At 37.1% G+C, this 11,270-nt stretch overlaps 1 protein-coding gene across 2 annotated transcripts in view; it reads left to right on the top strand.

Annotated features, from left to right (window-relative positions):
* Window positions 1-10,846, top strand: part of LOC145984156 (membrane-associated tyrosine- and threonine-specific cdc2-inhibitory kinase-like) — a 107,391-nt gene extending 96,545 nt beyond the window's left edge. For both annotated transcript variants that reach the window (XM_083117635.1, XM_083117636.1), the window contains one exon: window positions 5,213-10,846. In XM_083117635.1, the coding sequence (XP_082973761.1) occupies window positions 5,213-5,363 (151 nt within the window). In that variant the 3' untranslated portion in view covers window positions 5,364-10,846. The remainder of the gene's footprint in view (window positions 1-5,212) is intronic.
* The last annotated feature ends 424 nt before the right edge of the window (window positions 10,847-11,270 follow it).

Below are 11,270 nucleotides of genomic sequence, written 5' to 3' on the forward strand. Positions count from 1 at the left end.
AGCGTCTCAAACAAATGGAGAGACAACTCGTCAAGAATCCACAACGTCAACAAAAGTATGCTGAGTGTATGCAGGAATACATAGACTTGGGTCATATGAGCGTCATTTCGAATTCAGAATTACCTGTGTCCCAAGAAAGCAGTTGCTACCTCCCACACCATAGTGTCATCAAAATGGACAGTTCCACAACGGCTTTACGGATCGTGTACGACGCCAGTGCGAAGACGACGACAGGAGTTTCCCTCAACGATAAGTTGCTTGTAGGTCCTAAGATACAAGACGACATAATGCCTTTGTTGCTACGTTTTCGTACGTATCAAATAGCCCTTACTTCGGACGTTGTCAAAATGTTTCGACAGGTGAAATTACACCCAGATGATGCAGAATATCATCGCATTGTGTGGAGGAAGTCACCGAAAGAAGAGATACGAGACTTCAGATTAGAGAGACTGACGTTTGGTACGGCTAGTGCTCCTTTCTTAGCCACCAGGTGTTTACAACAGCTGGCCCGCGACGAAGAGGCAGACTTTCCTGAAGCAGCGGCGATTACATTGAGAGACTTTTTTGTAGACAATCTAGTGACTGGCAGTGATACAGTAACGCAAGCTATCGCGTTACAAAAACAAATAAGTGAACTTCTACAAAGAGGTGGTTTCGAATTGCGGAAATGGTGCTCGAACAATACACGAGTACTGAATGAAAACCCGGTACATTTGCGAGAAAGGAACTTTGCATTGGATGTGAGCATAAATGAACATATAAAAGCACTCGGGATCGAATGGCATCCAGCGAGTGACGAATTCGCGATATCAGTGACGCAACCCGCAATTCGTGAGCAGTTGACCAAGCGCATTTTGTTATCAGACATCGCGAAAATATTTGACCCCCTAGGGTGGATATCTCCAGTAACTGTCAAAGCAAAGATATTCATGCAAACACTTTGGCAAGTTAAACTTGACTGGGACGATGTACTTCCACCAGAACTAGAAATTGCATGGCGAAGTTTTCGGGCGGAGTTGCATAAGTTGCAGGATGTTAAGGTGCCTAGGCGCATCGTGTCTTCAAAACCGCTAACGTGCGAACTGATAGGCTTTTGTGACAGTTCCGAACGGGCCTATGCGGCCACTGCCTATTTACGTTCTACATACAGCGACGGCAGTATTGAAGTGCATCTTGTAGCAAGCAAAACGAGAGTCGCGCCTCTGAAGAAAGTGACTCTCCCGAGACTCGAACTCTGTGCTGCAGTGTTACTCATACGTTTGCTGCAGACAATAAAGGAAGCTCTTCATTTGAACATTACAGAGATCCGTGCATTTACTGACTCTACAATAGTTTTGTGTTGGATAAACTCTTCTCCTTCTAATTGGCGTACATTTATTGCCAACAGAGTTGCTAAAATACACGACGTTCTCCCTTCAGAGAATTGGTTCCACGTGTGCAGTGAAGAGAATCCAGCTGATTTGGCGACAAGAGGAATTTCTCCCTCAACCCTGTTCGAACGTGATATTTGGTTCTTCGGTCCACAGTGGTTACGTAATCAGTCCTTCAATCCTACACGCACGGTCAACGCAGCAGCAACAGCTGAGGTTGAGAGAGAGAGAAAAAAGGGTCTTCTCGTATTACAGTCTTCGGTCGAGGTGGAGGAGTTATTAGTAAACAAGTATTCAAACTTATCAAAGCTCCAACGAGTAACGGCTTGGTGCTTCAGATTTATGCATAACACCAAGCGAAGTGCTAATGAACGTCAGTTTGGACCCCTATCAGCACGCGAACTTAATCACACGTTGCTTGTGTTAGTGAAACAAGCACAAAGTACAGCATTCCCTACAGAAATAAAGCATTTGAAAAAAGGGAATCCTTTGCCTTCAAACAACCCATTACTCAATTTGACTCCTTTCCTGGACCAGGAGGGAATTCTGAGAGTAGGTGGACGTTTACACAATGCACAAATGACAATTGATAAGAAACATCCCATTCTGTTACCTCGTGAACATAAACTTACAGAGCTCATCGTGAAACATGAACATTTGAAACATTTGCATGCGGGACCACAATTACTTCTCGCTGTCCTACAGCAACGTTTTTGGATTATACGAGGGAGGGACTTAATTCGAAAAATTGTGTTTAAATGCAAAGAATGCTTTAAGGAAAAACAGTTGACAGCAACTCAACTCATGGGTAGTTTGCCAGCCCCTCGCGTCAATCCAGGCCGAGTATTTGCAAATACAGGTGTAGATTACTGCGGCCCATTTTCAATAAAGAGTTGCCAACTCAGGTCTTCAAAAATCACCAAAGGATACGTCGCTCTTTTCGTGTGTCTTGCAACCAAAGCAATTCACTTGGAAGCGGTAAATGATGCATCAACGCCTACATTCATTGCTGCATTGCGTAGGTTTGTGGCCAGACGTGGTAAACCTAACCAGATCTTCAGCGATTGCGGAACGAACTTCGTAGGGGCAAACAGAGAATTGAAAAAGCTACTTCAATTCATGCGACAAAAAGAGCACGTCCAATCGATGTCAGATGTTACGGCCTCGCAAGGCATACAATGGAATTTCAATCCACCGGGAGCAGCTCATTGGGGTGGTGTATGGGAAATTTCAGTGAAGGCAGTGAAATATCACTTGAAAAGAGTTATGGGCTCAACATTACTCACTTATGAGCAATTCATCACGTTATTGACACAAATAGAGGCGTGTCTTAACTCGAGGCCATTAACGGAGTTGAGTAGTGATCCAAATGACCTAACGGCACTCACGCCAGGACACTTCTTAACCGGTGATTCGTTACTGGCTGTACCTCAAGCAGACTTTACAACATCCACGTCGAATTGTTTGTCTAAGTGGCATTTGATCCAAAAAATGACGCAACATTTTTGGAAACGGTGGGCAACAGAGTACTTGTCCAGACTCCAGCAGCGGCCCAAGTGGATGGAGAAGAAGGAAAATCTACGGATAGGAGATCTGGTGTTGTTGAAAGAAGCTACCCCTCCACAGCAATGGAAGCTAGGAAGAGTAGTGAAAGTTCATCCAGGACCAGACAAGTTAGTACGATCAGTGACAGTGCGAACAGCTGATGGGCAATACAGACGTCCAATTGTGAAACTTGCTCCTCTCCCCTATTCTAAGGAGACATAAGTGTACTACATTGAAATTATTGATTGTGGTTGAAATTAATATTTCAAGGGGGGGAGTGTGTTCGGTGAACAATGTATATAATTAGTGTTTTTTATCTTGTTTTCCATTTTTGTGTATATGTGTGAGTTATTCATGTGAAGTGTGTGGGAGTAAGAAACTGCGGAACCTCCCGCATACTTGATTTCGGGAACTTACACACCCACAAGTAAATTCGGGAACGTCCCGAGAGGTGGTAAATTCGGGAACGTCCCGAGAGGTGAGCCAGGCTCTTAGCTTGGGCGTTGCCACGAGAAAAGAACAGTCGTCATCAGAGAGTCATCGTGAGAAGAACCGTGTCACTCGCGCGCGGTCACAAGTGCGCTGTAGAGACATTCTACAGCCAAACAGACAGTCCTTCGTGTATATTGTTTAGTTATTGTATAGTCCTTCGTATATGTGTATTATAGACATTAAATGTATGTATATATCGTCTTTGTGCGTCTGTTACTTAACCAGACACCGTGCGGGAACCGACGCATTTAGGATAATTCGGGCCAGGGTGGAGTTCAGCCAGTTAGCCAATGTAGTGCGGGGCTTTCTGGAAACTGACACTCATCAGTGATGGTAGGTGGTTATCTCTTCTCGTAGTTCTTCTTCTCTGCAACAGTAGGAGAAGGCTCTTCAATAAAAGTTCAGCCACACATTCGCTTTTGGTTTGGGTGGAGGTGGAAAGCGTGTATGTACTGGTTGCCTGCATCTGGTTTTCTGTGGACAGTGGTTATGAATTTGTTAAGTGTGCGGCTGATGGTGATGTCCAGGAAATTGATCTTGCCATGTTTCTCTTGTTCTACAGTGAAGTTGAGCCTGGGGTGGATGCTATTTAGTTTTTCACTAGAAGGTTGAGCTCTTCTGCCTTTTGGTATACAACTATTGTGTCGTCTGCGTACCTTCCATATCAGATGTATTGCAGTTCTGGAGTGTGGAGTATCTCTTTTTTGGCCAAGTGCATGACTATTTTGGCTAAAGGAGCTGATAATGGATTGCCCATGGCAAGGCCCTCAGACTTGTTTGTAGAAGTTATCCTCAAACTGAAAATAGTTGTTTTAAACAAACTTCCAGCAGCCTGGTTGTTTCATGTACTTCTAGTGCAGGGATTCTGTTTATAGTCAACCATATTTCAACTGAACGCAGAGCTAGGTCTATGGGGATTGAATTGTACATGTCCACTATGTCAATGCTAGCTAATTTCACACTGTCAGCTTGTACTATTGATGTCACTAGATTTTTATCATTGGTACTGTTGCGGAACAAATATGTGAGTTTGTGGTTGAACTGTGATATTTTGTTTTTAAGCCAGTTTGTTAGGTGCACTGTAGGATGATTGAAGCACATGGGGATTCCTGGTTTGTCTATCTTGGTAATTCCATAGGCAATGGCAGGCGAAGGGTGGGGGTTGAGGAGGAATTTGTGGTCTTGCTCACCGAGTATAATACTAGATTTCACTGCATTTTTCACAATTCTATTGTACCTGTCTGTGGGGTCTGTACGAGTTAGTTTAGTTTGTCCTTCACTTTCTTAGCTTAATTACAAACTGGTTAGTTGTGTGGGATTTCATACACCAGCAGTGATTGATGTTGAGCCATTTGCCAAAATTAGAGAGGACTGAAGTGATTTTGTGGTGCATTAGGTTAGGTTTCCTGGTTTCACTGCTGTTATCACTTTTTGGAAAATTCCGGGTGCTGATGTTTGAATGTTTTCTGAATCGTGGGGTTTGGGGGCAAAACAAGCTGCTTTTTCCACCGCACATATGAGGTCGAGGGGAGGGGGGTTTACTGTTTTGCATGTTAAACTTATCACCGTAGGCAAGGAGTTCCTTGAATTTGCTTGGGAACATGCAAAGGACAACATCAAATACATGCTGCAGATCTTGGAAAATTAAAAAACGAAGTCACTCCACAACAGAACATGGCCAAGTGAAAGTGCAAATTACCGGATGGCGGACAAGGAATAAACAATTTTGTATAGGTGGTATTTATCCAGTGAATACTGTATGGGCACCCTGTATGTTGAAGATGAATTTGTTTCTTGTCTTTCAGTTGGGGCATTGACTCGGATGATGATGATGATGATGCACCTGTAACACCAAGGCTTAGCACTAGTGGTGGATATCCACCAAGCAGAAGAGCCCATTCTACTCCCATAAATCTCATGAGAAAATTTGAAGAATTTAGTGATGAAGAGGATTGATTTGGATATTTAGGTGGAGATGATGACATTGCTTGAAATAGAAATTGCAATATTTTTAATGTGCATAATTAGAGAAGTCATTGTCCTGTGTGTTTGTATCTTTGTTGAAGAATAATTGAGTTTGATATATAATTATATATATATATATATATTCTTAAATTGTTAACAAAGATGAAATCGAGAAATCAAACAGTTTTAGTGAATTTTTTTTTTGTTTTACTTTAATGATATTTTTATTATCTAATTCTAGTCAAATTGGAAAGTACCTTTACTTTATAATGTGATCATTTATTTTCCCATTTATAGTATGTGAATATCTTTGGTTCTGTTTTGTTTTTCAGAATATTTTTATTTTCAAGTAATTTCTTAAATTATTAAATAAGAACATAAGTTTTACTTATATGTGGTTTAAAAGATTTCTTTCTAAAATCAATGTTTCAAATCTGTTGTCAGGTTCTTCAGGGTTGACCAATAAGATAACATTAAAAAGGTATAAACAGACAGAAAAATGGTTAAAAGAATGAAAGTCACAGTAATTAGAAGATTGCCTCGTGGACATTGGCTGTCTCGTGTTATTAGCACATGCTATTACCCACCGCTTGCCACACTGGTTTCTTATTTTAGAAAGTAGTATATTAGTTTTAAGGTTCATCCAATCAGTGTTAATCTATGTGCTTCAACAGAATTCAAACTAATATTTATAAGGTGCCCAAGAATCTTATTTCTTCTGGCCATTGTATCATGGCATATTTTTTGTTCAAGAATAATCTGGCACTGCATTTGAACTATGATTTGAAACATTGGTTCTGGAAAGGCATTTTTTAAACCACATGTAAGTAAAATTTGTGTTTTTATTTAATGATTATTTTTGTGTATGTAAATTATTAATGAGCTGGTTTGTATGTAGAATATTAGTATCAATCATGTGAGGAAAAGTGCCACGATGCAGTTTAATTTTTATTTGAAGTTCTTTTTGAACTTAACAGCAGACAGTTTTAGCAAGGCCCTTTTTTTTCTGCAAATGTTAATAATATGCTTTTCACAAAACAGTTGTGTTAACATACTGCATAGATGAAGTCTATAATTCAGTGAAAAACATGTAGAATTTTCAGTTTTATGCCTTGTTAGTTTGTTTGCTAACTCATATAATGTGGCAGTTTTGTGTTTTTTGTTGTCAACACACACTGCATAATGGTCTCTCAGTTTCACTTGTCTCAAATTAAGCCAATTATTTTAATAAAGGACTATTTTTTTATATGATAAACATAAATCTTGTAGATATATGTATGTGTGCGTTATTTTTCTGATAATTATATTTTTGTAAAGTTGTGTAGTTTAATTAAACAATAGCAGAAGGAACTTGAAAGTAAGTATAATGCAATCCTACCAAATTCAAGTCAACATGTAGTGTTTTGTAATATTAATCATTCACATGCCTTCTGCTAAATGTTGTTTTGTTTAATTTTGCATGAATGTAAACAATTGTTAATACAGAAAGTACAATTTTTTGCATAAAAAAGTATTGTTTGATTTTCTATGTTGATCTGTGTGATATTAACGTGTACCTTATATAAACATTTCAAAATGTGAAGTTTTTATCCTGGGAAAAGCAAATCTGTTTTAACTAATATAACAGGGTGGCTACTCACCAGTAATTCCTTGAATTCTGGGAATTCTGCATGAATTTTTCTCTAGACATTATAACCACACTGCCTGAAGCTGTCAAACGCCTTTCAGGTTATACAATAAAAATACAATTTAAGTAAGATATATGTAATAGTTCTCTTTCTTAAAACTTACTGAAGCAACCTTGCATGTCAGAGTTCCGTACTGAACTACTTCCTTCACTTGCCTCTGATAACAAAAGAATAAAACGGGCAACCTCTCGTGCATGCACAATATACAACATCCTATACGACAGGAAATGATCATACATACCTCTCCTTCAATGAAAAATTTCACAAAGGTAGTAAGTGAAATGTTATACTTTTGACATTCTGCATGTATAGTTTAAATGTTTCATAATTCATACATTATTAATTCAAAATAAAATTACATTATTTCCATAATACACAAATTGAAAATAACTCAAAATTACTTTGCTTAATTCATCAAAATAATTCAAATCTTGTATCAAACCAAAAATAAATCATGGTTATAATTCGAACAAAATATTTGATTCTATAAACAAAATCTCAAAACATATAGAGTACATATCTGCATGCAACATATTTATCTACCCTTTCATTTGAATAAATGCTTGTACAATTCTGGGTTTAACTTTTCTAATTGTCATAAATGAAAATCTCTTTTCTCTCTTGAACATTTCCAAATTCTTAAGTTATCACTAATTTTACCAGTTTTTAAGTTTATTAACTTGAAGATACTAGTTGGTTTTGTTTCCAATTACTATGATTTCCTAGAAGATTACTAAGATAGTGAGTTTTTATGAATACTAAATATGAAACTTTAATCTTGGGTCTTATTCTCTTGCCTTACATTATATCTTTCATGTCTTTTTTCTTTTTTATTTCCAAGTCCTTAACAGAAGTCATATATAATTTATTTTTCCAATGGGGAATTTAATTAAGTGGTACTTAAAATGATTCCAAATTTCTATTAAGTTGCAATTCAGATGGAGCATACCCTAAACAAGTGTGTATACTATTATTGAGTAAACTCACAATTATATCAATATACTTGGGCCAATCTTGATTTTTTTTTAATTACAAAATACAGATGCATTAGTCTGTAGTTCATAATGACTGAATTCAACCAAATTAGAACTCGTGTGGTACATAGGAGTGTATGCCAACTTTATACCTAAGTTAGTCAAAGTATTTACATATTTTTTAGAATGGAACACTGCAGCATTATTGCTTACTAACCTATGTGGAATACCAAAGTGTCTTATGTGCCCTTCTAAGAGGATTTTTGCAATGCTATCAGCTGTATTGGATCTCATTGGATAGGCAAATAAATATCTAGTATTAGCATCCTGCAATGTAAATATAAACCTCTCTCCTTTGGGGCTTCTAACCAATGAATCTTGAATATTGAAAAATAAAACAGTTTCACCTCTGCTATAATGCAAATGAAAAGTTTCTTTAGGCAGATACCTGTTGGGTTTTGTTTTCAAACATATTTCATGGTCTTTAACATAATTCAAATTATCTTTCCTCATGCGAGGCCAGTAATAAATTTTCTTAATTCTTCTTCTAAATACAGAAATCAAAGATTGAGGTATACATATATTCCATGAATTTTCAAAATGAAAATCTCTCATTAACAAAACTCCATTACAGATCTTATAATACTTCTTCCAATTTCTACATTGTCTTGGCAAATTCACATTCAAGCTTTCAGAATTGTTTATATAATTAATGATAGGTTGAAACACTTCATCATTACATTACTCTTGCATCAACATTTCTACTGGTATATCCAAATTTTCGTCAAGATCCCATTATTGGTAACATGAACTAAAAAAGATTCAGATCCTTGAAAATGTCTTCATAATAAGTAGTATTTGTTACAAGGACCTGGCTTATCAAATAAATTTTGAAATCCTAATAGTCAATCAAATAATTTCTCACATTCGTTCGTACCTATTCTATTTTCCAATGCCACGAAATCATCTTTAAGCAACTCAACATTTGCATTCAGTTCTCACTGTTTCACTTGTTACAACAACAATTTCTTGCTTCAATGAAGTTTCAACTTTGCACACACTTGAATTAATTCTTTCTTCAACGTGTTTACTTTTCTGGATTAACTCCTTACCTTGCTCTCGTAATTGCCCTTGCATCTCATTGCTCTGCTCTTGTAGTTTTTTGAACACACGAGTTTCCATTTGTTTCAAAAACTGTTCCATTTTTTTTTGCCTTTCCTGACATGGTTACTGCAATGGCGTAGCACACAGCTGACGAGGAAAGACTGAAGATTCTCAACCTCAAAGTCATGTACCATATATAAGGTTTGAATAGAGAAAAAGTCTGCTTGTAGCCTTTAATTTTTGGAAAGTTTCCTTGAAGACCGGGAATGCTCCTAGAGTAGCCACCCTGTATAACCTTTTGTATCATTCTAGGATGGTAGTGTTTATGGTCATGTGTGTTGCTTGTGCAATAGTTCAATTGTTGGTCACACCCTCCTTCCCATTATTCACAGTATTGTTACAACATGATGTTAATATCTACAAATGTTGATTTTTCGAATACAATTATAATATAATGTAGCATAATTAAAGATTGAAATTCTCTTTCTCCACCTGTAACACCATTGCTGGTGAAAGAATCAAAGGGGAGTTTTCTAGCACCAAATGCTTGTTTACATCTTTCATCATCTACATTCTGAAAACGTTTTATCATCTTTTGCCTTGTGAAAGAACACGCAAGTACTTCAGAAACACAGCATTATTGACAAATTTAGCCATGTGGTGAATACATCACATGCAGATAAAGGAACAACAAGAAGACACAGTTGATTTCCTATTTCTACGAATGAAAAAAGAATTGTAACTGTACCCATACTGCCAGAATTCGTATGCAGGATCTGAGTCAGTGTTTCAATTATATATTTGTTTTAATGCAGTTTTGGCATTGTGAATAGAATGTATTGCCATGTATGGTTTCTTCAGCTAATGCTGATATGCATGAAACATGAATCTTTTCTTATAAATGAAGTGTTCAGCATTTCGAAAATATATATTTTTTCTATTTACGTGTGCAGATAAATAACTGCACTTTTTGCATGGTTCAAAAAAAGGTGTTTTTATATAATTGAAAAAAGAAGATAAGTACAGGGTATTTGTGTTAAACGTGTTTTTGAGTTATTTGCAAATTTTCTAGTGCAAAGACTTATCATGTATCCTGGAGATAGTATTAGATTTTTTTTAAGTGTGTGTTTAGTGTCTGGTAATTAGCAATTTGCTGTTGTGTGAGGGGTGTCTCCCATTGCCATAGTAAATATGGTGGGTTGCATTACATGGAGAAGTAAATGAAAAAAGATAAATTAAGTTGTATTACTTGGTCAAAATAATGCCAGATAGTGTGATTTTATATATAAAAATAAGTGTGTTTCATTTGAAATATTCAATGGGTTCAATTAGCCAACATATGTCATTTTCATAATTGTGTGAAATTTTGTATTGTGAGAGGAAGGGAAAAATTCGATGATCCTGGAATGTATGCACAAGTAAGAAGACAATAATAAGAAAGCAGTTTCATTTTACTGTAATTATCATTTGGTTTATGAAAGTGCTATTGCAGCAATGCTGTTAAGTCATTTAGTTACTTTAAGTTTCAAGGCTTGTATGTTACAAAATTCTACATTTTGTTTTCTTGCTTCCTGCTTGTATACTCTGCATCTTTCCAAACTGCCATTATCATAGATGTGCCTAATCTGAGTAAGACATTTAAGGCTGTGATAATTGTTGATTTTATTGTTCCAGTTTTTGTTTTTAAATCATTTCAGGAGAAGCAAACCTGCATATGTAATTTTTTAAAAAGAGAAATGAATCATTTTTTAAATAATAATGTCTTTTTTTTCTGATTATCCATTGAGATACAATTTAGATAACAGATGGTAGCACCGTTTGTGATTGCAACTGATTGCCATGTTGCTAGATCTATTCATAAATCATGGGTAGGTGCTAATCTATTTGTCTAGGTCCTCCTCTGTGGCCGTGCGGTCTAAGGTGCTGTGCTTTGGGCTCTGACTGCAGGATGGCATGGATTCGAGTCCACTTGGGTTCAGTCTCTGGGTTCTCGGCCTGTGTATATGGCCTGTGGCAACCCACCATCATGAGGAAATTGGGGAGCTACGAGTGAGTAGGGTAACCTGGTCGTGGATATCTCCTATAAAGGCTGGGGGTTCGACGTGCTGACCACATGTCACCCCATTACCAGT

Source organism: Lepisma saccharinum, chromosome 2 (genome assembly GCF_977018435.1).
Source record: "Lepisma saccharinum chromosome 2, izLepSacc3.1, whole genome shotgun sequence".
NCBI lineage: Eukaryota > Metazoa > Arthropoda > Insecta > Zygentoma > Lepismatidae > Lepisma > Lepisma saccharinum.